General features: G+C 39.4%; 1 protein-coding gene across 2 annotated transcripts in view; it reads left to right on the forward strand.

The window, feature by feature from the left end:
• DPYD (dihydropyrimidine dehydrogenase) overlaps positions 1 to 27,947 on the forward strand; it is a 1,270,977-nt gene that overhangs the window by 903,986 nt on the left and 339,044 nt on the right. For both annotated transcript variants that reach the window (XM_033915764.1, XM_033915765.1), the window contains one exon: positions 20,067 to 20,135. In XM_033915764.1, the coding sequence (XP_033771655.1) occupies positions 20,067 to 20,135 (69 nt within the window). The remainder of the gene's footprint in view (positions 1 to 20,066; positions 20,136 to 27,947) is intronic.

Raw genomic sequence — 27,947 nt, forward strand, 5'->3', positions numbered from 1 at the left:
ATAATGAAGTAAAATGCTTGGGAGGGGATGGGTGCTGGTCTGATCTTTTGCCTTCAAGTTACTGTATAATAAGAAAGGGAGGGTTGTGGGAGGGACTAGGGAAGGGGTTTTGGGTCTTTAGAAATATAAGTTTTAAGGAATTAAGGGAAGGGAGGGTTGCACCTTATAGTAAATTAAGGGAATTAAGATTTGAGTAGAAAAATTATATGTTGAAGTATTTGGTGAATATCATATGTGAAATAATTAATTTGATTAATGGAGCTTAAAATTCTTTCACTAAACGTTAATGGTTTAAATCATCCAATAAAAAGGAAAAAAAACACTTTTGTTTTTAAAACAACAAAATATAGATATTTGTTACATTCAAGAGACTCACTTGTCAGTTTTAGAGTCTCAAAAACTGAAAGAAAATTGGATAAAACATTGCTTTTATGCCCCAGCTGTAAAGAAGAAAGCAGGTGTTGCAATATTGGTAAATAAAAGATGTAATGCTACCTTCAAATTTATATCTGGTGATCCTTTAGGAAGGTGGATACATGTGGACATGAAACTGGGAAATACTACAATGGCGCTTTTCAATGTCTACGCACCTAATATCAATCAAATTGAATTCTTTAAAAACCTACAACAATTGTTATTACCACTGGCTACTTCTAATTTAGTTGTGGCTGGGGATTTTAATGCTGTTATAGATCCTATAATGGACAAAAAACCTAGTAGAATTATGAAATCATTAGGATTAGATAATTTGGTACAAAATTGTGATTTGAAGGATATATGGCGAATATTTCATTTTAATGATCGGGAATTTTCATTTTGTTCCCATGTTCATAAATCTTTTTCAAGAATTGATTATATATTTGTGTCAAATACATTAGTTCAACAAGTAACACAAGCCTCCATAGATCCAATTATTTTGTCTGATCATGGTGGGGTGAGGATTAAACTTAAAGTAATCGATCAAGAGGATAGTAGACCTATATGGAGATTTGATAATGCATTGCTGGTGGAACCAAATTTTATTGAGGAAATACAATTAAAAATAAATGATTATTTTCAAATTAATAATACAAAGGATATCTATATAGAAACATTATGGGATGCTTTTAAGGCAACCATGAGAGGTCAAATTATTTCTTTTTCGGCATATCTTAAAAAACAAATTAAAAAACAATTTCATAGTTTAGAACAAGATATAAAGATATTAGAATCAAAATTAGTTGAGAAATGGGATTATTCTATATTACAAGACCTCATGAAAGTGAAAGGGAAATATAATGAGATTTCTTCAAAATTGATTAGAAAAGATATATTTTCTCAACAGGCATTGTATTATGGAAATTCAAATAAGGCGGGAAGATTATTGGCAAATTATCTAAAAGTAAAAAAACAAAAAACAAAAATAGTGATGATTAAAGATGAAAAGGGGAATAGTTATTCTCAAATTGGACCAATCTTAAGACAATTTTTAAACTTTTACAAAAACCTATATTCTTCTGAGCCTTATTTAGATAAAGAAAAGGATGGTTTGGAATTTTTAAAGTTAATTACGGGACCGAAAATTCCTGAGCATATAAAAGAAAGTTTAGAAAAGCCAATATTAGTTAATGAATTGCAAGCAGCATTGAAATCCCTTAGAGTTGGATCCGCTCCAGGTGAAGATGGTTATACTGTAGAGTTTTATAAATCATTTCAAATTACCCTGTTACCATATTTATTAAATTTATATCGGACTCAACTTACTAAAGGTTGTATTATGGGTACCATGGCTGAATCATTAACTATAGTTTTGCCATAGCCAAATAAAGATCCCACACTGGTTTCAAATTACAGGCCTATTTCTTTAATTAATGTTGATGGGAAAATTTTAGCTAAGATTTTGGCTATACGTTTGGCTAAAGCTCTCCCTTTTATGATTGGTATGCATCAAACAGGTTTTGTTGCTCAAAGACATTCTTCTAAAAACACTAGGCTTGCATTACATATGTTGAATTTATCAAAAGCCTTAGAAGATCCAGTTTTTTCTGTATCACTTGATGCAGAAAAGGCTTTTGATCGTGTTGAATGGACCTTTATGTATCAAGCGATGGAATGGTTTGGTATTGGCTCGGGATTTATACAAATGGTTCAAGCATTGTATAGCTCCCCTATTGATAAATTATATATTAATAATAATTTCTCAGAAGATTTTAGGCTGCAAAGGGGGGTTAGACAAGGTTGTCCCTTATCTCCTTTGCTTTTTGATATTGTATTGGAACCCTTGTTATTAGCCATTCAGCAAACAGAGGAGATACAGGGTATTCCTCATAAAGATAGGGAATATAAGATCTTGGCTTATGTGGATGATATATTGCTCTATTTGAGAAATCCTGAGAAAACCGTTCCTTGCTTACTTGAAATTATTGAGAATTTTGGAAAATTTTCAGGATATAAGATAAATTGGAATAAATCAGAAATTCTTCCACTCAATGTTCATTGTACAAAAGGTTTGTTTGATTCTTTTCCCTTTCTTTGGAAAGAGGAGGGAATAAAGTATTTAGGCATTTGGATTAAAAATACATTGGATGAAACAATGAAAATAAATGAAAAATCGTTATTACAGAAGGTTACGGAGAAGTGTGAGCAATGGAATCCGTTACACCTTTCATGGTGGGGGAGAGTCCAAACTATTAAAATGATGATTTTACCTGTGGTTTGTTATCAGATGGGAATGTTGCCGGTATATTTTCAAGGGTCCTTTTATAAAAAAATGAAATAGCATTCTTTTAAAATTTATTTGGCTGGGTAAAACTCCTAGAGTGGCTTTGGTATCCTTACAAAGATCAATTTCGGAGGGAGGGGTAAATTTTCCAAATTTTTATAGGTATCATCAAGCCTATATTTTGCGCCAAGGTATGTATTGGGTCCTCCCAGAACTCATGGAAAAACTCCCTGACTGGTTGTGGTTAGAATGGCAACTCATGTCTCCTTTGCGTCTGTGCCATGTACTCAGTATCAAAATGCCCAGCTATAGTAAAGATAATAGTATACTAGTAGATACATGGAAAACATTGCGATATGTAAGCAACCTAACAACTATTCCAATTTATAAATCTACAAAACAGTCTATATGGGTAAACTCCAAGATCCAAATTGGCGGGGAGAGACTAGTCTGGAAGCAATGGATGATAGCAGGAATACGAATATTGGATGATGTTATTGCTAATGGTACTATGCTTGAGTTTTCACAGTTGCAACATAAATTTGGTCTTAAAAACTCAGAAAACTTTAGATGGATGCAGCTGAAGCATGCCATTCAGGCGGGGTTCCCTGATTGGAAAAACCTTAATAATCATAATAGTATGGAGTTTATTTGTTTTCAGACAGACTTCTTGGGTCACCAGGCCGCCCAATGGTACAAAATATTAAGTAGATTTAATAAAAAAAATTTAAAAACTGGTCTAAGAGATATTTGGAGTATTGAGATTAAGCATGAAATTACTGCATCTCAATGGCCACGAATTTGGTCTTGGAGGATGAAATGTACAGTGTCAGCATCTATGAGACAAACTTGGTTTTTTCTCTTGCACAGAGCGTTATGGACCCCTGTTAGATTACAAAAAAATAGATAGTTCTTTGTCTAATAGATGTTGGCATTGTCATTTAGAAGCAGGAACTTTAGATCATTTATTGTTTCATTGCCCATTTATTATGAATTTTTGGAAATCAATTTGGGACCAAATTAATAATTTATTAGATAACCCGGTGGCATTATCCTATGATACTGTGATATTTGGTATGGAAATGAGAGCAAAAAGTCAGATTTCTGCAAATAACAATAAATTATTACTTATAATGACTGGAGTTGCCATTCAGCAGATCACATTTAATTGGAAGGATTGGAGGAGATTAAATTATAGCTTCTGGTGGAACTCTCTATGCCATATATATAAAATGGAAAGGTTTATTGCAGTACAGCGGGGTTATTTTAAAAAGTTTCAGGATGTGTGGAAACCATTAACGAAGTATTGTAAAGATTAATTCAAAATTGGTTCCCATATATTTATTTGTTAATTTAAGGTGCAGGGAGGGGGGGATTTTATTATTACATGTTTTATATGATAATGGAATATATGGGAGGGTGGGTTGGGATAGGGATGGGGATAAGAATTTATGAGATGTGTTAATGATTATTTCTAAGTGATGTATTTATTGTTTATGTGATTGAATATATTTTAACACTTAATTTAATCTTGAAAATGAATAAAGAATATTAAAAAAAAACATAATTAAAATAATATCACATAAAATCATAAAAAACAATGTAACATAGACACAGCAAGGAAATGTCTCCAAAACTTTTCAAGCATTCTCTTCACTGACACAGATCTTACAAAGAAGAAAAAAAACTTGCCTAAATACTGTAGATATGCTTTCCTTTACCTTCTGAAAGACCCTAGATGAACAATCTAGCTCAACTTTATTAGCAGTGAATTCCAAACTTGGTCGATATATAGTGCATCCAAAAGTTATAGATCTTAACATCGGGGAGGCCCAAATATCGTCAACAAAAGGAAATATCCGATGTGCATCATTACTCAGTGCTGTATGAATTAGTACTAACACTTTAAATTGAATGTATCAGTTAATAAGAAGGCAACGTAAACTTGCAAGAATAGAAAAAATATGATCAAACCAGGAAGCCCTGCCCAAAAGATGAACATCATCATTCCGTGTCACTTGCAAAGCTCATGATGATGATTGCAAGAGTCCTAAGTACAGTGCATTACAATCATCAAAATATAAAGTAATTAAACTCTGAACCACTGCACAACAATTCTCCACACTTAAAAGATCCTTTAACCAGTACATTTGAAGAATGCTATTCTAATTACTGTTTTAAAATGTGCCTTCATAGACAAAGTTGAATCCAACAAAATGCCTATATTTCTTAACACATTCACAATTGGAATCAAAATCCCTTCGACTAACAGGTGTTCAGGCCAATATTTAGTGACAGATCTACTTAACAACATAATCTGTGTTTTCTTATTGTTCAAATAAAGCCTAATCATAGCCATCCATTTATTTATTTATTTGAAGGATTTATATTCTGCTCTATCAATAAGTTTTTAGGCGGATTACATTACACGCATAATAATAGGTTACATACGTAATAATAGATGTGACATTATAAGGTCTACATGGGTAAAGGATGCAGAATTAGGGGTACATTATACGTAGAAGTAAGAGATAAGACATGTTATACGTATTTAAGCATTTAGTTTGACAGAAGCCTATTAATGCTTTTGTTTCTGTTTCCTTGGATCTGTTCCCAGTCTTGAATATGGCTGGGTAAACCTCTTTAAACAGAAATGTTTTTAACAGGGATTTGAAAAGTCTATAAAATCCATGCCTTAATAGTATTAATACATAGCACAATATAATCCAGTCACAGTTAAATATTTTTAATTAATATGAACAATTGCAGGTCATCAGCATATAACCTATAAAGAACACCAGACAGAAGCCAAAATTGACAAGCAAACAATATATAAATATGAAATAACAAAGATGGAATGAGCTGATTCTCTTGATGTGGCCAGCCGTTGATAATATCTCCAAGTTTCACTAGAATGTGTTGGTCGATTAAGAAGATTCATTATGCGATAACAAAACACCCCACAATCCCTAAAAATCTCAAACGTGCAATCAATCAATATATTGGTCTCCATACCTTAAGAAAGATATAACTCTGCTGGAGAAAGTGCAGAGGCGAGCCACGAAACTTGTCAAAGGGATGGAGCATTTGGATTACAAAGATCGACTCAGGAAACTGGGACTGTTTACCCTCGAGAAGAGACGACTGAGGGGGGATATGATAGAGACTTTTAAAATATTAAAAGGATTTGATAAAATGGACCAAGAAACAGCATTACTAACATTTTCAAATGTGACACGGACTAGAGGTCATAGCCTGAAACTGAGTGGCAGTAGGTTCAGGACAAATGTCGGGAAGTTCTGTTTTGCGCAACGCGTGGTGGGTGCTTGGAATGCACTCCCCGGGGAGGTTGTGGAGGAGACTACTGTACTGTGATTCAAGCGCAAGTTGGATGCACACCTTCTTGCATATCATATTGAGGGATACGGTAATTCTGGGTCTCCAAAAAGGAGTACTTAAATGGGCCGCCGCGGGTGAGGATCACTGGACTAGATGGACCTCGGTCTGATCCGGCGAAGGCGTTTCTTATGTTCTTATGTTATTGTGTATTTGGATTTTCAAAAAGCATTTGACAAAGTATCTCATGAAAGACTTCTGAGGAAATTAGAAATTCATGGGATAGAAGGTAATGTGCTATTATGGATGAAGAACTGGTTAAAATGAAACAGACAGTAGGGTTAAATGATCAATATTTTAAATGGAGAAGCGTTAATAGTAGGGTTCTCCAAGAGTCTGTGCTGGGATTGCTGCTTTTTAACATATTTATCAATGGTCTAGAGATGGGAATAACTAGTGAGATAATTACATTTGCAGATGACACAGGGCTCCTTTTACAAAGCCGCGTTAACGGCTTTAGCGCGCGTGACTTTTAATCACGCGCTACCCCTGTGCTAGCTGGAAAACTACTGCCTGCTCAAGAGGAGGCGGTAGTGGCTAGTGCGGCCGGCGGTTTAGCGTGCGCTATTATACGCATTAAACCGCTAACACATCTTCGTAAAAGGAGCCCACAAAGTTGTTAATTGCAAGATGATTGTGAAAAATTATTATCCAATGGGCTCACATTATATTCATAAACCTTTTCAAGGACTTCAGCGGCACCACTCGGAGCTCAATAAAAGTCTCACTGCTCTAAGCTTTACGTATCGGCCTCTTCTTTAGTAATTTTAACTTAAAATCTTCTCTTCAATTCTTACTCTATTAACTTTTGAGACCTAAGGTACTTTTGGTACCTTAGGTACAAAATTAGCTTATAAGTCCTTTGAGAAAAGTTGTAATTTCCCCAAAGGCATGCCCATACCTGGTACCCCTCTCCCACTTTGAATAAGCGCCATTGATTTTTTAAATGTATGGCACCTGGTGCCTTCATCTGGTGTAGAAATGTGTTTAGGGAGAGATTTTCTACCCTTCTCCCCAGGAAAAGTCAAAATAAATACTATTGTGGGTTTAGCTCTCTTAGGATTTGAATCCTCTGTTCCCTGATAGAAATGTTTTTCACTTCCATGAGCCCTATCTCTGGCCAAAATCTATAAAGCAGCTTCTTTACAGCACCGATAAAACTCTTTTTTTACTGCCAAGAGCAGTGTTTTATAGTATTATCTCCTTTGAGACACCTGTTGGACAAGACTTTGAACTACAGAGTTCAGAGGAAAACCCCATACCTCCTTCTTTCAGGCAGAGAAAGGGAGAGAAAAGATTCCTCTCTATCTGATCTGCTTTCAAATTTCAGCACTCTAAAGCCTTGAACCTTAAATAGAACTTAAGAATTCCTATACTGGGTGTTCCGCCACTAATTTCTATCATATGGGATGATCAGTGACACTCAGAAAAGCACACAGACAATATAAAAGCATAAACAATAACCCTTTATTATATATATAAGAATAAAATAGCATCACCGTGATCCCAGGCATCGACCATCTTCACAATTGGGAATCCCTGCAATTGATAGGTGGGTGGACCAAAGGAATGTCCCTTTAGACGTCTTGGATTCTGATGTTAGGGGCAGAATTCCGTTCTTATATAGGATGAAAAACTGCTGAGTTCATAGTAAAACAGCTGGTCCTGCAGTAATTAGCGTCCTTTGTTACGATTCAGGCACACCCAGTCCTGGTCTTTTGTTCTTTGTTTTGACAACACCCAGGTCAGGATATCAGAAGGAGGTGTTGCAGAAATGGCTTCCCATCTGGTTTCACTGTCCCTTTGATGTAGTTTGGGCAACACTCAGGTCAAGGAGGTCAGAATGTCAGATAAGCAGACTTGTGGATACATGTCAGTAGTATGCTGAGTTTCAGTTACCCCCCTGGCCATGGGCATAACAGTCCACCCCTGGATCCTCAAGTCTGCACCTCCGAATAAGAAATCATCCGAATAAAGGGAGAGAGTGTTCGTTTGTATACACAATAGGTAAATCCACAATTAAGAAATGTTAACATAAGGATAGTTAAACAAAAATATAGAGTAAGGAATGAGGAAACACCTTTTGTGCCATAGCCCTCCCTCTAGTAAAAGCATCCCACCAAGGGTGTGCAGTTGTAGCTTCAATGTGATCTGTCACAGAATGCAAGTTAAAATTCATATCTATTTTATGCTGTAGCAAAGTAAGGTTCTGATTTGCTTTATTTAGGATTGCTATATTTTGCATGGCTTTCTTTACAGAGGGTAATAAAATAATTGGAGTAAGTACATCGGCAAAAGAAAAATTAATATTCACATTTGATATAAACATACTGAAAAGGGAGCTTGAATAGCATGAATCACAAGTTTTATGTGATATTTCTTGTATAAAGGTATAACCTTGCGGTGGAATGGTCCATTGGCACAAATTGTAGATATGTTGTAAAGAACATGGTACATAGATGACACGTTTGTTTTATTTTGTTCATCTATTTGTTGCCCATGATAAGTGGGAAACCCTAATTGGGGTCCCAATGTCAAAGGCATCACCGTAAAAGGACATATTGTTTCATTTCAAAATTACACCATTTTCTATCTAAGGGTACAGAATGTGATGTGGTTTTAAATCAATGAGATAAAGTTAATTCTTTGTGATATAAAAAACAAAACACAGTTATCATTGACGACATGTAACATTAACTGATCATATCGTAGTGTTAGTTCATAATTATGTACAGTATTTGGCACCCATTCACCTTTCCATCTAAATACATCTGCTACTCTGGAGCCAAAATATGCTTGTTTGCCAGCCAGTATTTCAGAAACAATAGTATTTACTATACCTCAGGTTAAATTATTTCCTTATGTTCTAAACCTGGTATTCTTGCATTCCCTAATATTTCTTGCTAATTAGGTATTTTACTTGAAAGTATCACGTATAGGGAATCATGGAAATTAATAATCGTATTAATATTATATTTGTGCTCTTACTCATGGCTTACATACATTTAGGGTAGCTTCATATTCACCATCGATCACTGCAGTTATCTGGTATCCCATTTTTCTTAGCAGCTTAGGTTAGGGTCTGGCTATGCTCCAGTTTCAATAGGCTTGCTATGCCACTCACATGCCTTCACTCACGTAAGAGTCCAGTGCACCACCCCCAGAGACTAGCCCTAATGTGAAGCGGCAGGATATAGGCTCACTTCTATTCCCAAGTCGGTGCCACATAATAGCGTCATGGCACGGCACTGTATGTCTGGTTGCGTGTCATCATCTTTTCGATCTGGTGAAATTTTCTCTTAACCCAGCATGTTAGCCAAATCATAAGAATAAGAGAGCAGAGCTGACCAATTCTATCACAAAGGGATGAAAGTCTATATGGAATAACATTTCCCAGTACGTGAGTTTCCAAGGAAAATATTTCATCATGACTGTTTAGCTTCAATGCTTTAGTTACAATAAACACCCCTAGTGATAAAAGAGAAGATAAGAAAAAGAAAAAGAAGAAAAACCACTTTATGTACAGAATGTGATAACATGTGACACAATACTTGTGTGTAAGGTAGTATTTGTTTGAGATAAGAGAAACAACACTAATGCACTTAAAGGTATTCTGTAGGTCATTCAGAAAATACACCTTTTTATGTTCTGGACCTAATTATTATGTCACTTAAAAGAGACCATAAACATGTTACATGGTAATACCAAAATAACTTATGTCAGAGATGTGCACTGCACTATTTATACCTGGTACGTTAAATAAAGAGAGACCATTTTTTATTTTATTTAGCAAATATCAAATACCAATGAGCACCATTTTACCAGGTATAAAGCTTTCTAATTTTTTCTCTTCAGATATCCTCTTATAATATAACCCCTAACTAAATTATCATTGGGCTGTATGAGCCACAGCATAAAATCATTGTGAGTATGGTTTTCCTAAGAAACTTTCTTGTATGTGGGGGAATCTTTTTTTTTTTTTTTTGGAAAGGGATATGGTACCATTTGGACTAATAGAAGGGGTGGAAAAACTCTGGAAATGGCCAATGTGCGATGTTTATTGGGGTACCCCATAAGCTAAAATAGACAACATATAACAGAAACAGACAAACACAGAGCTCCGGCATGCTTTCTTCCATCGGCAATGATTCAGGGTTGAATTTAATCTGTAAATAAGCACACTATTAATCAAAAAGAGTCATAAACAAATTTGGTATCCATTGGATTCCCACTATCAGGTCACAGTGCTGGAAGTATTTTAAATATGGCACAGTGAAATTGGTTCTAATGACCATCTCTGGATGCTAAGCTTCTAAAAGAAAGAGAGATAGAAACTTAAGTTAATGGCTCTATAATTTTGCTGGTCTCCTTTCTATCTTCTTCCATTTCAAAGCTCTGTCACACAATCATAAGAGAATGCAAGCAGGGATGTTTTAATCTATAAAACATACAAGAGAGGTTTACGTGCAGGTACATTGGTTCACAATGTTAGTGTTTGAGGTAAAAGACACATTTGCAAAATCACTTGGAGTGCACTTCCTTATACTATCTAACAAAACTTTTATAAAGGTCACTTAGCAATATTTCTACTCTTTTACTGTCCAACCTACCCCATATGTCACCCCAGATGTGAAATATGTTGCCTTTTTTTTTTCTTTGGGGAGAAGGGAAGTTTACAATCTTCTGTTTAACTTTCTCTATCACCTCTTGGCATCCTTTTGCCCACTTAGTCAATATAGTGTGATAGTTCTATTCCTGCATGTAAGGTATAATTCTGATATAATCTTGTGATAGAAGGTGGAACTATGTAAGTATTTTTGTGGTAGTCTGGTAGATGTATATTGCCTCCCTTGCCAAGTGAATGCAAATTGTTCTGGACATTGCTCCACTATAGGAATAGTAAAAAATGCATTGGTTCGTGTTTACAATTTTAGTGGAGATTGGTACTACTATTGGTTTGGATAATTTCCCCACCACTACTGATCTCATAGGAATGTCTGGTAATTTACCAAAACTATAGATTCCATCGGAAAGCTGTAATGTTAACCCTTTTAGGATATCTAGCCCTATTATATTTTAAGGAATCTCATTGATCAATACAGTATATTCCCAAATTGGTAATTGTCCAATTTTAAAATCTGTAAAAAAAATTTTTTTTTCTTCTCGCTTGCATAATTTTCCCTCCAATCCTGATATTTATATTCCTCCACCCCAGTGTCCACTACAGCTTGTACCTTTTGCTCCCCAGATTTCCACTAAATATTTATCTCTACATGTGGACGCTGTTCTAATTTGGTCCAGGCAAACACTGAGGCTTGGCATTCACATCATTGATCCTCCCAACACTTCCACCCTTTTAAATCAGGATAAAGAATGGAAGCAGTTCCTCAGGAGTTGCTGTTGGTACCAAAATATCCTCTCTCTCTCCTTTGTTCACTTGTGCTTGAGACATAGATTTCTTTCCCAGTCCTCTACTTTTGTACATTTCCCATAACGTCCCTGTATCTTTCCCATCTATTTCTTCCCTCTTTACACCATCTTTTATTAATGCCAAAAACATATTCGTCCGAGACACCCGATTAGCCCTGTTTGAATTGGATTGTCCTTTTCTCTTTTTATCAAAAGTATTTTGAGGTCCCCAGTCCCCCCGATCTCCTAACTGTCGGACCGCTTCTAAGGCTTCCAAAATAGTCCTGTCTATTTGATTGATCAACAAAGTTATCATTACCTGTTTATATGCCGGTGCAGCATACTTGATAATTTTATTTCTCATGGACACAGTAAAAGGTAATGACATATATGTGTCAGCGTGACCTATTACTAAGGCTGCCTTCATAGCCTCCTCTTTAATTCTCATTTGAGCATCTTTTAATGTATACCAAATTTTATCATTTGAGGGCCAATCAGATTCAAGTGGATATCGCCTCGTGACACCCCTACTAATTATCTCTAATAAAGACCATTGGGCATTTTTTGCAGGATAAGAATCCTCCCGTAACGCATTTTGTACTGCTACTTCTTGACTAATTTGAACAAATTTAGGGGCATCTGTGGCATCCAATATAATCCCTGCTGCGCCCAGCTCCTGCACCCGAATTACCCATTGTATTAGTGGTTCCCCAGGCTGCTGTGTAAAGCGTGCCATCGTATCCATGACTTCCTGTGGAGTAACATCTTCCATAACATTATTTCTAGTCAGATTTTTTCCTGTCTGCAGATTTCCTTTTAATCTTTGTCTCCTCACAGGCTTTGCTTCTAAACTTTCTGCCTGCTCTCCTTCAACACATATATCCTCCTCACTGTTATTAGAATTTGAATCCCAAATATTCCCATCCCGTTTGTTTGGATTCCAATCATCCGGCAGATGATAAATTAAGATTTTAATTTTTTGGTAACTCACTTTCCGCCTCCGTTTCTTGTATTTATATCATGCACATTGCACAGCTGCCTTTTCTGTTACATTTTGATAGGTGTCTACCTTATCCATTAACAACTTATTCTGACATTGTAGCATTGTAATGGCATGCTGTTGATTACACCTTTTCTTTTCCAGCTCTCCTAATTTCAATTGTAATTCATGTTTAGCTTCATGCAAATTCCTCCAGTCTGACAAAATCATCCTTCCTTGTCTAGAAATTACTTCTTGCTCTTCTCCTTTTGAGATTTTCACCTTTTGTAAGGAGGCACATAATTCATGTGGATCCACACTTCCAAAAGTACAGGATTCACATAATCCTGCTTCTACAGACCACTCAGTGGCCATTAATTTACCTATACTGTCATTCCAATCCGGAATGGAGGGATTGGGAGCCTGCTCCTCAACCCCTTGTTTTCGGGGTAGCTTTTCGGACCACATTGATCACCCCACTTCTGGTACCAATATGTTCCGCCACTAATTTCTATCAGATGGGATGATCAGTGACACTCAGAAAAGCACACAGACAATATAAAAGCATAACAATAACCCTTTATTATATATATAAGAATAAAATAGCAACACCGTGATCCCAGGCATCGACCATCTTCACAATTGGGAATCCCTGCAATTGATAGGTGGGTGGACCAAAGGACTGTCCCTTTAGACATCTTGGATTCTGATGTTAGGGGCAGAATTCTGTTCTTATATAGGATGAAAAACTGCTGAGTTCATAGTAAAACAGCTGGTCCTGCAGTAATTAGCGTCCTTTGTTACGATTCAGGCACACCCGGTCCTGGTCTTTTGTTCTTTGTTTTGACAACACCCAGGTCAGGATATCAGAAGGAGGTGTTGCAGAAACGGCTTCCCATCTGGTTTCACTGTCCCTTTGATGTTGTTTGGGCAACACTTAGGTCAAGGAGGTCAGAATGTCAGATAAGCAGACTTGTGGATACATGTCAGTAGTATGCTGAGTTTCAGTTACCCCCTTGGCCAGTCCCTTTGATGTTGTTTGGGCAACACTCAGGTCAAGGAGGTCAGAATGTCAGATAAGCAGACTTGTGGATACATGTCAGTAGTATTCTGAGTTTCAGTTACCCCCCTGGCCATGGGCATAACACTGGGTAAGACCAATGGTCCATCTAGCCAAGAATCCTATTTCTTAAGTGGCGAATCCAGGTCACAAAGTACCTTGCAGAGACCCTAATAATTGCAACATTCTAAGCTACTGGAAGTCTCAGCAGCCATTTTCTGCACCAAGTGAGCACAGGCAGGAGTGAATAAGAATCGCTTCTGCCCCACCATCCGGAAGCAAGGTAGACTTGGGGGTCCTATTGCTGGGTCCAGGAGGGGAGAGGACCATCACTCATAGAGGTTGGGGGGAAGAGGGAGGAAGGGAGGCAGTATATAAAGCACATGTGCAAGATCCATAGCTCTGAAAACTGAAATATACCTGGTCCTAAGGATTTCAGATAAAGGACCTTGTATCTGTATATTGTATCTTGTAACATATGCCACTTATTGCTACTTCTTGGGTTTTGGCCAGGTACTAGTGACCTGGATTGGCCACCATGAGAATGGGCTACTGGGCTTGATGGACCATTGGTCTGACCCGGTAAGGCTATTTTTATGTTCTTATAGCAAAAAAATTGTGGGGGGCGGGGGGCTTTAATTAAGCTGTATTAAAAAGTGACCTAGTGGTAGAGCTGCTGCCTCTGCACCCAGAGTTTATGGGATTGAATCCCAAGGCTGCTCATTGTGACCCTGGGCAAGTCGATTAATCCTCTATTGTCCCAGAAACAAAATAAGTACCTGTATATATGTAAACTGCTTTGAGTGTGTTTGTATAACTACAAAAAGGTGGTATATAAATCCCAATCCCTAATATGGGGGGATTCCATTCCCTCAGGCCACTTTGGCTCAGATTCTCTAAACAGTGCCAGTAGGCACCCAAGCACAGTGAAAACACTGTTTAAACAATGTTTTTCACTGATTTTCAAGGTGCTTACTGGCACCTAAAAAATCAGTTCTAGAATTGTACCTCTGTAGATGCTTTATGGCAGTGTTTCTCAACTTCTCAGCCTAACAAATACCAACTGAGTACTCCTGCCCAAACTCCGCCCCAGACCCACCCAAGCTCCACCCCAGAGCAAAATATAGACAGCAGATATAAATTCACAAAACTGACACATAATTAGTTTTCCTACCTTTGTTGTCTGGTGATTTCATGAGTCTCTGGTTGCATTTCCAATATTTCTTTCTTTCTGCCTCCTGCATGCTTCCTTTTCGCCGGACCACATTCCTTTTCCCCAACCAACATCTCTCTCTCTCTCTCTCTCTCTGTCCCTCCATTCCAACTTTTCTTCTCTCTCCTCCATCCTTATTGGCAATATGTCTCCCTCTCTCTCTCTCTCAGTCCATCTGTCTTGGGAGATCCATGCATCTCTCCCACCCCCTCTACTGCCACATCCAACATTTCTCCTTCTCTCATCCTCTGGATTGTGTGCATTTTTCACCACTGCTCACCAGCCCATGCCCCATTCTCCTTCTATCAGCCCTCTCCAGCTTAATGCCACATTTATCCCTCCATAACTATGTCCAATATTCCTTCCCCTTGTATCCCCTTTAATCTGCTCTCTCTACCACCATATCCACCATTTCTCTCTCTTGTCCTTCTAGGTTCAAACAATTTTTATTGATGCAAACACAGCAAATACAACACCAGCGCACCCCCCCCCATGCATCTCTACCTCACTCCTCTCTCTCTATGCCCAATTTTCCTTTCTTCCTTTCCCCATGTGCACCATCTCTCACTCACAGACTCATGCCCATCAATTGTCCATTTCTATTCCCTCCTTCCTATGTCCCAAGTTAGTTACCACATGTGTCGAGTTTGTGCCCCCTCCCCTTCCCCCTCCTCCCCAAAAGCCAACCCATCAACAGAAGTCACAAGAGCCGCTGGATCCCTGCCTGCTCCCCGCTGAAGCCGAAGCAGCTTCTGCCAGGGATGCCTTCCTGTCTGCCCGCATGCTACACTCCCACCTCCCAAAGCCAATCCTGCCACCAAGCCGGAGCTGACACACTCCATCCCCCACCCAGCAGCAACTCTGTGCAGGGACGGGCCACAACGGAGTGTGCAGCAGCTGACACAACGCTGGCTAACAGGCCTTCTCTCCGACATCAATTTACAGAAGCTGTAATTACTGTCTTGGAAAAACAGACATGATTTGAAACTGGTTAGCAATTACAGACTATATCTTTACACAACATGGATTATAAAATTTATGAAAGATTCTTGATGATCGCCTATCCAATATTATATCCACTCTCATACATCCCAGACAAGTAGGGTTCATACATCGAAGATGTGTTACTGATAACACCTGTATATTTCATCATTTATTTTTGCTTGCTCAATAGTTATCTGTCTCTGCAGTTGGCTTATCTATTGATGCCTAGAGGGCCTTTGATAAAATTGAATGGAAGGATCTATTTCATATTCTTCAATGGTTTGGCTTGGGCGCACTGTATCTGCAACATACCTCAACCCACTCTCGTATTAAAGTTAACTAAATATTATCAGATTTTCTTTCTCCACTTACTTGAGAGACTAGACAAGGATGAGAGACTACTTGAGAGACTACTTTCCCCCTCTATTATTCAATTTGGCATTGGAACCCCCTTACTTCTAGCTATGCGACAGGATTCTAATATAAAAGAAATTGGACCCAATGCTTCAGACTCTAATTTAGCAGCCTACGCAGATGATGTGCTACTGTTTTTATCCTCTGTTGAACATTCACATCCTGCTGTTATCAGATTCATTGACCAGTTTTCACAGTTCTAGGGCTATAAAATAAATTGGTCAAAATCCGAATTGCTGCCACTAAACAAACTTTACACTATTGTGGATGTAATCGCTTTTTAATTCAAATGGGTTAGCGGAGGCTTGAATTACCTTGGTATGGAACTCTCTTCTTCCTTTTTCAAATATCATATTATGATTCTTGGGAGCCTTCTATTAGCACTTTCCTGTGGAAGGATAAACCAGTGATGATTGCTTTATGTAAACGTAAGAGACCCAGACCATCAGGAGGAATTAATTTTCTGGATTTATATATATATATATATATCACTTTTCTACTATGCTATGGGCTGCAATGGTTCGATCTTGAAGACAGTTATGTCACCCATATATATGGCTTACTCTGGAAAGTACTGCAGTGAAAAGTCTACCATTAGAGCTCTTCTGGATAACTGCTGAAAGATCAGCTTTACTTACTCATTTTGTGCTAGCATCTACATGCCATGCTTTACATTATGCTGATAAATACCAGTCAGTTTCATGGCTTAAAAGCTCTTCAAAGTCTCCTTGGTGTCATCCTCTCATTAAGATAAATTCAACTATATACTGGAAAGATTAGATTCAATCTGGGATTTGGTATGTCCACCAACTATTAGTTGATTCCAAAATATGTGACTTTTCCCACATTAAAGTCTAAATTTCCAATCCTCTATAATAAAACCCTAAGCATGCATGCGCTGGACAGGGGGAGCAGGGAAAGGAGAAGGAATAGTACTGGACAGGCGGATTAGGTAAGGGGTGCTGCTGGATAGGGGAGGTAAAAGGAAGGGAGAAGGCCTACTACTGGACAGGGGGAGCAGGGAAAAGGTGCTGCTGGACAGGGGGGAAGTAAAAGGAAGGGAGAAGGCCTACTGCTGGACAGGGGGAGCAGGGAAGAGGTGCTGCTGGACAGGGGGGAGATAAAAGGAAGGGAGAAGGGATGCTGATGGACAGGGGGAGCAGGGAAGGGGTGCTGCTGGACATGGGAGGTAAAAGGACAGGGGGAGCAGGCAAGAGGTGGTGGTGGACAGCTGAGGAAAGAGAGAGACAGAAAGAAAGAAAGACAGTGGCCAGGAGAGAGAGATAGAAAGAAAGACACACCCGTTAATGTAACGGGCTTAAAGACTAGTATCTAATAATACCTATGGACTTTTCTGACACAGATTGCCCTCACTTTTAGGCAAGGTTAATTGACCAACTCAATCAGTTGCTCTTATACAATCCTTATTGTTTTCTATGCATAAAGTTACTTGAACTCCTAGTAAACTTTATAGAGCTAGTTTATTATCTACCCCTATGTTGGCACTGCAGTTCTGCTCTAGATTTGTTTAAGCATATGCTATTTTCTTGCCCTCAACTTTTTTATTATTTTGGAATGATATTTGGCAATATCTTGGGCCCTTTTTGTTAAACTACAGTAGAGCTTTTTACTAAGGGCTGGCGAGGTAAATGCTCTGATGCTCATTCAGTTCCTATGAGTGTCAGAGATATAGGGCTCCTTTTACTAAGCTGCGTTAGGGCATGAATGCACGGAATAGCATGTGCTGAATTGCCGCACGTGCTAGACCTTAACGCCTGCATTGAGCTGACATTAGTTCTAGCCACATAGCGTGCGGTAATATCCTGCATGCGCTAAAATCGCTAACACACCTTAGTAAAAGGAGCCCATAATGCAGGCTTCATATCATCCAAAATACTAGAGAAAATATGAAATTCCGAAAATCCAATTAAAGATGGTTTTAAGAACTTTAACCTCCTTCTTTTAAAATCTTCTCCTTGCTCTTCTCCCCTTTTACTCCCAACCTGATCCTGAGTCAATCCTGCCATAATTTCTGTCTCAACTTCTGATACACCTGATTATCCAAAGGGATAATCTTATAGAAACAGAGAACATGATGGCAGATAAAAAAAAACAATAAGACCCATCAAGTCTCCCTATGCATACCATTCACTATCTCTTCCTTTCTCAAAGGGAAATTATCAGTTTGCCTCATGATTTCTTCAGTCTTGGTCTCTACCACCTGCACTAGGAGGCTGTTCCATGCATCCATCATTCTTTCTATAAAGAAGTATTTCCTTATATTACCTCTGAATCTATCCCTTTTCACCTTCTTCCTATGTTCCCTCATTTAAGAGTTTTCTTTTAATCGAGAGAGATTCCCCATTGGTACATTTATGGTATGGAGGTATGGAAGTATTTGTCTCTTTATCTATGCTATCCAACTTTTCTTCCAGTGTATAAATATTGTATATGTATAAATATAAGCTTGTCCCCACATACTTTAGGATGACCATTTACAAATGTAACTGTCCTCTGGACCAACTCCATCCTGTTTATGTCTTTTTGAAAGTGTGGGTTCCAAAATTTTGTGCAGGACTTTAAATGAAGTCTTACCAGAGACATACAGAAACACTAAACCTCCTTTTTCCTGTTGGTCATTCCTATCCCTGTATATTCAAGCAACCTTCTGGTTTATGCCACCATCTTTTCTACCTCCTTGGCCACCTTTAGATCATCAGCTATGATCATTATGAAGTCCTGCTCTTCTTTCATGCATAAAAGTACTTCACTATACTCTCTCTCTCCCTCATATTTTTGTAGCCCAAATGCATTTTTAGCACTGAATGTTAATACTAGATTTTAGACCATTCCTCAAATTCCACTAGATCCCTCTTTATGTTATCCACACTCTCAGGAGTAGCTGCACTCCGCTTCCAGCAAAATCAGTACCATCAAGAAAACTAGCAGTCTCAAGAATAGCAGACAAGAAAATCAGCAGGAACTAGGACTGCTGAAAAACCCACGCTGCACTCTGCTTCTGGTTCCTGACATAACACAAGAAAGCCAGTGGGGAAAACAAGAAGCCTCTTCACATCCATAACCATCCTCTCACACTCTGTCCTCATCCTACTGTAAACACGGCCTCCACCCACAAAATGAAGGTTTGATTCCCTGTTAGAAACCTTCCTCTGGCCACCCATTGGAGCACCATATACTAGAGCCCTCAAACTGCAAGGGAAGTAGCCTGACCACTGCCCCAGCAGCACAACTACCATGAAACAGACCCAGCATGAGTCCCACTGAGGAAAGAATAAAGAATCAGAAATCCAACCCTCTCAGCACTGGCACTAATCAATTTGCATGCTAAGTTTACTTTTTCACCAACCAAGTATCCAAGCCTGTTACCTCATTGGCCCCCTGTCCACACCCCAGGAACCAATCAGCTGACCCTTTCCTTTCAGGTGGGAACATTCTGCCCACTAGTTGAGAAAGGCTGAGGGGTTCAGCACATGTTAAAGTGCCTTAGATAAGTCCAGTGGCTGCCTTTTAATGAATTAAACATCAGACAAAGGTTAGTTATTTGGTTTTGTGTATTGTGCTGGTTTGTTCCAGTTCCAAACATAAGTAGCGTTAGCTGTGCCATTATGAAAAGATTTTATGTAGCACAAATCACTTTTAGTATTTCTTGGACTGAATGGGGCATCTAAAAATGTAAATGTTCATAGTATAGCAACCCTTTCCTTCTTATCAGTAATGGTGCACAGTGGAATTTGTCTGAGATTTTATTGTTTCTTTTTAATCTAAACACCTATATAAAAAATGATTATTATTCTTGAAGCATGGGATAATATGCTGCTGCTGTTCATATGGGAGTTTTATTGCAACTATGCTGAAGACAAGCAATTCATCTGTATATTTTCACTTTCAGATTATTATTTCAAGCATCATGTGCAACTACAACAAAGACAACTGGACTGTGCTTTCTAAAATGGCTGAGGTAAATGCATCTATTAATATCATGTTTTCCTAGTTCTTTGATTGTTTTTCCTTTCTTGGTGATCTTCTGTTGATTCTATGAGGCGCTGTAATGAAGGACTACTGAGAGGAGATGAAATTCAATTTTGGAAGTAGAAAATTTAAAGCAAATTCATTGTAATCTCTTTGTTTGTTCTCTGTTTTCATTGAAATGACGGAAATGTAAATGCAAAAAGAATTCATGCCATAAAAATGTCCCCTTGGATTTTCTACACGTTACCTTCAACTGCTCTGTCTTTGAAGCTTTATATTTTATATTTGCATTTTAAGCAAACTACATATTATGATGGATGCCCTGATAAATTTTAATTCCACTTTTGAGAACTTAACTGGATCTTGCCATGCCTATAGGCACATGGGTCTGTCAGGGCTGGAAGAAATTTTTCACTATAAAATTGCTGACTACTTAGCGTATAAAGGGCTCATTTAATGCAATTCTAGTCATAACACAGATTTGCATAAAATGTTAACATATAAAATCAAACACTGTACAATACTGTTTATTTCCATCAAATGAGCTGTTAAAGCACTACAAGTTATGGATATATTAGCCTTGTAACCCTCAATTAACCATCCTAGCACAAATGGTTTTGTGACCACTTTTCATTGTATTCTAAGGTGGTTCAAGGTTATGCCACCTTGAGTGACTTTTTTTTTCCCCCAAAAAATCAGTTAATAAATTGTGATTAATAATTACAATAAGGGATCAACCTATGAAGCTGAAGGAATGTGAAGAAATGAGAATACTTTCTAGCGTTAAACTGATGTTGTCTACATTAGACTTTCAGATAGTAATTCAAAGTCTGTTATTACAAAATTGGATTTTTGCAATGCACTAATTTTGGGCATGGCTAAATCTAGGATACATGGAGGGGCATAATTGATAGTGTGCCTAAGTCTGAGGTTGGAAGTTTTGTGCAAGACATCTACAACCCCAATAGGAAAAATGTCCATTTTCAAAGCTGCAAAACATCTATCTTTTATTTTTCAAAATGAGCTAGGTATAAGTTTTAGTCCTTAGGATGTCTACCTTTTTTGCCCATTTTCAAAAATAAAAACGTCCACATGAAAAACGTATATAAGCAAGTTTTGTAAACGTACCCACCAACTACCTTGTTTGATCGGAGCAGAGGAATCTCTATCAGCTGAGCCAGTTTCGGAGATTTCTGGCAGCTCAGCTAATGGGGATTCTCCCTCCAGGATCAGCTGAACTGTGGAGCCCTACGCCTCTCCCCCTAACATCTTTCTAACATCCCCAGACCTTCCCAACATCCCCTGACATCCCCCTGAAATCCCCGACATCACCCTGTCATCCTGGACTTACCCCAACATCCCCTGACATCTCCACTCCCCCCAAATACTCCCAACATTCCTGGAACCCCCTCCCACATCCACAGACCCCCCCCCCCCATACCTTCGTAAGAGAAAACAGCAGGAAGAAAGTCCACTCACTCCTGCCTACAGGGCTGCAACCTGCAAATGACTGGGCTTCCCCCTGGCAATGCATCTTGGGATGCAGTGGGAGGCTGAAGGCCCTGATTGGTTCTTTGGGTGGTGACCACTGGGGGAATAAGTGTGTGTGCGTGGGAGGGGGGTTATGTCTTAAATCCTCCAGTGATCTTTATGTTAGTTTGGGCACCTTTGTGTAACTTAGATCCAACTCAAACAGGTCTAACTGCCGGCATCTAAGTTCCCTCTAGAAAAGCTTTGATTATGGCTACAGTATATCCAGGTTGAAGTCCACCTGATTCCTGCCTATAATGCACCTCCTAGCATGCACCTTTGACCTCTGGACGCACAGCAGCTTAGAAGTGCTGCTGCATGTCCAGAAAGTTGGTTTTGATTATCGGCATTTGGATGTCCCTGCTATAAGGACATCCAAGTTCCAACTTGGGTTGATTTTTGGACATTTTAAAGCTTTGATTATGAGCCCCATGCTCTACAAGTGGTACAGAATACAGCTGTAAGGATGATTGCTGGTATCTCTCGCTATCAGCCTATCTCTTCAGTATTGAAACAGCTACACTGGTTGCCTATTCTGTTTCATATTGAATACAAACTTCTGATAATTATACATCAGGTAATATATGGGGAGGTGCCATGGTATTTAGGGGTCCTTTTATCAAGCTGTGGTAGGGGTTTAACGCGCATAATACCGCGCGTTAGACCGCCTGCCACGGTGTTAGTTTTTTATCCGTCCGTGGGGGTTAACGCATGATGAAATGTCTGATGCGCTAACCCCACTAGCGTGGCTTGATAAAAGGACTCCTTAATGCAAGCTTTGAAAAAGTATCTGCCAAATCGTTCCTTGCGCTCACAGTTAGCAGTGAGGTTGTCACTTGAACATCCAAATGAGGTACACTGTTAAAAAAAAAAAAAAACAAAAAAAACGGATAACAGCAGTCATCCTCGTGGTTAGGCCTCGTTATGGAATGCTTTGAATGGTCCAATAAGGTCATGTAAAGATCTGAAAAGCTTCAAACAATGTTTGAAAACATCTTTGTTTATAAAAGCTTTTTTTTAGATTTTAGGATGTTTTTCCTGCCTAACACTGTTTATTTATTTGTATGAAGTACTATTGTTGTTTTATTTTGAATTTGTGTACGTGAATATTGTAATCTGCTTAGGACGTAAGCGGAATAAAAATGTTTAAAATGAATAAATAAATGAATAAGATAATTCCAGTAGAAAAAAATCCAGCAGAGGTGATAAACATCAAAGACAGTGCAATAATTCAAGTACGAATGGGGAATACAAAGGTCATATAGAAAGATAAGATAGAGTAACAGCTGCACATGAGGTCAGAAAAGTGATTGGATATTATCTCATCTACAGTAGGAGTGGATAAACATGTCATAAGAACATAAGAATTGCCATACTGGGACAGACCAAAGGTCTATCAAGCCCAGTATCCTGTTTCCAACAGTAGCCAACCCAAGTCCCATGTACCTACCTAGATCCCAAGTAGTAAAAAGAATTTTATTTTGCTAATCTTAGGAATAAGCAATAGATTTCCCAAGCCATCTCAATAATGGACGCGCTTTCTCTTTTAGGAAATTATCCAAATCTTTTTTTTTTTTTTTTTTTTAATCCTGCTTAGCTAAATGATTTCACCACATTCTCCGGCAATGAATTCCATAATTTAATTACATGTTGTGTGAAGAAATATTGTCTCTGGTTTGTTTTAAATCTATAGCTTAGTAGCTCTATCGCATGCCCCCTAGTCCTAGTACTTTTTGAAAAAGTAAACAAGCGATTCACATTTACCCTTTCCACGCCCCTCAGTATTTTATAGACCTCTATCATATCAATCTTGAGCCACCTCTTCTCCAAGCTGAAGAGCCCTGGCCACTTTAGCCTTTCCTCAAAGGGATGTCATCCCAACCCTTATATCATTTTTGCCACCCTTCTCTGTACCTTTTATGATTCCACTATATCTTTTTTGAGATACAGCAACCAAAACTGTATTCAAGGTGCAGCCATGCCACAGAGCAATACAAGGGCATTATAATATTTCCATCTCTGTTTTCCATTCCTTTCCCGATAATTCCTAACATTCTGTATGTGTTTTTATCTGCTGCATTGCACACTGAGCAGAGGGTTTCAACGTATCCTCAACAATGACACCTAGATCCTTTTCCTGGGCACTGGCTCCTAACATGGAACCCTGTATCATGTAGCTATAGTCCTCTTTCCCACATGCATCACTTTGCACTTGTTCACAGTAAACGTCATCTGTCATTTTGATGCCCAGGTCCTCTTGTAATTTTTTACAATCCACTTGTGATTTAACAATTTTGAACAACTTTGTGTCATCAGCAAATTTAATTATCTCACTAGTTATTCCCATCCTTAGATAAATCCCACTATTTACCCTTTCCACAGAGAAAATTGACCATTTAATCCTACTCTCTGTTTTCCCAGGACAAGCAAGCAGCATATTCTCATATGTGAGTGACGTCATTCATGGAAACCAGATACAGACAGCTTCGCAAGCAGACTTGCTTGTAGAACTTCAGGAAGTTTGTGACTGCCGCACAGCGCATGCGTGAGTGCCTTCACTCCCAGCACACGGCGCGCCTCTCCTCAGTTCTCAGTTTTCTGTGGAACTGAGAAGTCCTATTTAGATGCTCTGCGCTAAACTCAGTTCTACTTCGTGCCTTCTCTCACCGCGGCTCATGTTTTATTTCTTTTCAGGGTCGCTGTGTATTTCTTGTGCATTTCATAAAAACCCCCCCAAAAAACATTTTATTTTTTACTTCAGTCACGGCAGGGCCTGCCTCATTGCCTCAGCCGGTATGTTTCGATATAGCTCCGGCTATCTTCCCGTTTATGTCCCAGCCAGTCACAGGCTTCAAGAAGTGTAGCCATTGCCAGTGCACGATCTCCCTCACTGACCCACATCGGTGGTGTATTCAGTGTTTGGGACCTGACCATCATCCGGAGTCATGTGCCCCCTGTGCTACCCTTCAACCTCTTGCCCGCAAATGTCGTCAAGTTCAGGTAGAAAAACTCTTCGGAGGTATAGATCCACTTGCCTCGGTCTCGACCTTGAATCTGGTCAAGCTTACAGAAGTTATGCCTTCTGCTTTGACCTCGGCTTCAACTTTAATCAAGCCATCCTCATTCGGCGGGTCCTCCTCCTAAGTAAATCTGCTAAGTCTTTTCCTGATGAGACGCTTGCCTCGCTGCCTCCCTCAGGTCAGGTGCCAGCAGTAGTTATCAAGATACCCAAGAAGCATGTCTCCAAGCTGAAGAGTCATTCTTCGTCCTCTTCCTTGGAGACTATATCCACACCAAATGTACCAGATCCTCAAGCCTCGGTGTCACATTTGGAGGCTATGATCCAGACCATCTTGGATTGTCAGTTTGGTAATATGCTTGCAAAACATGCTCCTACCTCGCCTCTGCTTCCTGCAGTCCAGCCTGAGCACTTAGCAGTATCACAAGGAGTCGAGTCCTTGGCTGTACCTCGAGAGGACTCTTTACACTCTATGCAAGGAGTTGAGTCTTTGCGAGTGTCTCATCTGGAGCATAAACACACTACTCAAGGAGTTGAGTCCTTGTCAGTGCCTTGAGATACCTTGACACCAGGCATTCAATCCCTTTTGGTGTCTAGATCTCGATCTCTAGCCTCCAGCCCTCCCTCCTCGTATAAGGTATTGCCCTGCCCGAGGCATAGGGCAAAGACTCCTCGACTTTCTCAAGACCTGCCTCGTTCGAGGTACGGTTCTCCACATCAGTCGAGGCATTCATCGAGGCATAGATCCTCTTCTCGAGACAAGACTCGTCTCTCCAGGCCTCAAGACTCTTTGAGGCCTCCAACTCCGAAGTCGAGGACACCACCTCCAGATACTGCTGCTTCTTCTCCTGCGAGGGATTCTATCCATTCTCTCAGTGAGTCATCTATACCTGCATATTCAGGCCTCAGGTATCAGTACTACAGAGAAGCTTCACCCTCGTTCTCTGCCTTAAGAGGCATCTCGAGGTCACCTTCTTTTTCATGGGGTCAACCATCCTTGGAGCAGATAACTTTTTTTCTTTCCTACGTCAAATGAGTAAGGAACTCAATATTACTTTGGATTCTGATTCCAAATACTCTCAGGAGTACTTAGAAGAAATGGGTATGTCTCATCCTTCTGCAGAGTCTCTCAAATTACCAATTAATAGACTTCTTTCTCAAACCTTCAAGAGAAATCTTGAGACACCTTATTCCATTCCTGCTGTCTCAGGAAAGCTGGAGTCTCGTTACAGGATGGTCCACTGCAAGGGCTTTGAAAAATCTCAGTTATCCCATCAGCCCCTTCTTGTGGAGTCTTCTCTGAAAAAGACCAATCCTTCCAAAGTTTATGCCACTGCACCTCCTAGAAGAGAGGGCAGGACCATGGACAAATTTGGTCGTCGGTTGTATCAAAATTATCTCATGGTAACTAGAGTTTTGAATTACAACTTTGATTTCATTTCTTATTTCAAGCATTTGGTTGATACACTGCCTGAATATTTCAAATATATTCCTCAACATCGTCTTCCAGGTTTTCATCATATGATCACCACTCTGACTTAACTCTGCATGCATTTCCTTCAATCTTCCTATGATGCATTTGAGTTTTTCTCGAGGGTCACTGCCTTTTCAGTAGCGATGTGCAGGCTTGCCTGGCTCCACACTATAGACATGGACCCTAATCTTCAAGATCATCTGGCCAACATTCCTTGTCAAGGCAATGAATTGTTTGATGACTCCATCAAGGCAGCTACTAAACGATTGTTTGAACATGAAAAATTGTTTGCTTCCATCACTCATCCTAAGCCTAAGCCTTCCACTTCTAAAAGCTTCAGACTTCTTCCATCTTATCAGAGGCATTTTCCACAGAGAGCAGCTCCTTATACAAGAGCACCTCTTAAGAAACAACCACAACTGCAGCAGAGGCAACAGAAACCTCAGACTCCTGCTGTGCCTAAGACCTCTCAGCCTTTTTGACCATCTACTACAGAGCATAACCTCCATCATTCTGCCTCTGTCCTCTCCCCTTCCAATTGGAGGTCGTCTCCATCATTTTTACCACCGCTGGGAGACCATTACATCAGATCTCTGGGTGCTGTCCATTATCAGAGAAAGATACTTTCTTCATTTCATCCAGGTTCCTCCATATCTGCCTCCAAAAGAGTATCCTTCCAATCCATCCCAGACTGCCCTTCTTCTTCAGGAAGCTCAAGCTCTGCTTCATCTCCGTGCCATTGAGAAGGTTCTGCTGGAACATCAGAGGGGGTTTTACTCCCGTTATTTCTTAGTTCCAAAGAAGACAGGCGATCTGCGACCTATTTTGAACCTCAGAGCCCTCAACAAATTTCTTGTCAGAGAGAAATTTTGGATGCTGTCTCTGGCATCTCTGTACCCTCTTCTAGATCAGAATGATTGGTTATGTTCTCTAGATCTCAAAGAGGCTTACACTCAGATTCCCATTCATCCAGACTCTCGACAATTCCTCAGATTTCAGGTGGGGAATCTGCATTTTCAGTACAGAGTGCTACCTTTCGGCCTAGCTTCATCTCCAAGATTGTTCACCAAGTGCCTCATGGTAGTGGCAGCAGCTGTGCGGAACCATGGTCTATAGGTGTTCCCGTACCTGGTCGACTGGCTCATCAAGGATTCAACATCTCAAGGGGTTATTGTAGCGACCCAATGGACTACGTGGTTCCTACAAAGTTCAAGGCCCTCCTTAACATATAATGCTACACCTCCACCAATTTGATCCACCCTATCACTACGAGATAACTTGTACCCTGGTATGACACTGATGGTTATCTTTCTTACAACAGGTCTCAGAGGTACCTTTTATATCTATCTTTTCATTTAGTGCAATATATTCTAGCTCTACCATATTGTTTGTTAGACTTCTTGCATTTGCATATACAAAGTTACCAGATGCCCAGCAAAACCTGGACATGTCCCCTTTTAGGGGACTGTCTGGGTATCCAGAGAGATTTCCAAAACCTGGTAGTTTGTCCGAGTTTTATAAAGCCATGTCAGGAGGGCTTCTACACATGTGTGGATGTCAACACACTGATGTCCACGCATGCGCGGAGGTCCTCCAGGTTCAGCCCTGAGCTCGGGGAATGAGACACAAGGTTCATATGGGGGCGGAGCTGGGACAGAATGGGGCTGGACCAGGTGCTCTCTTGTTTTTAAAGAGGAAATTTGGTAACCTTATGCATACAGATCCTCTTATTTCAAGAAATGTTTGTCATATCTACTTACAATTTGCTCAGCAGTTAA

This window comes from Geotrypetes seraphini, chromosome 12 (assembly GCF_902459505.1).
Source record: "Geotrypetes seraphini chromosome 12, aGeoSer1.1, whole genome shotgun sequence".
Taxonomy (NCBI): Eukaryota; Metazoa; Chordata; class Amphibia; order Gymnophiona; family Dermophiidae; genus Geotrypetes; species Geotrypetes seraphini.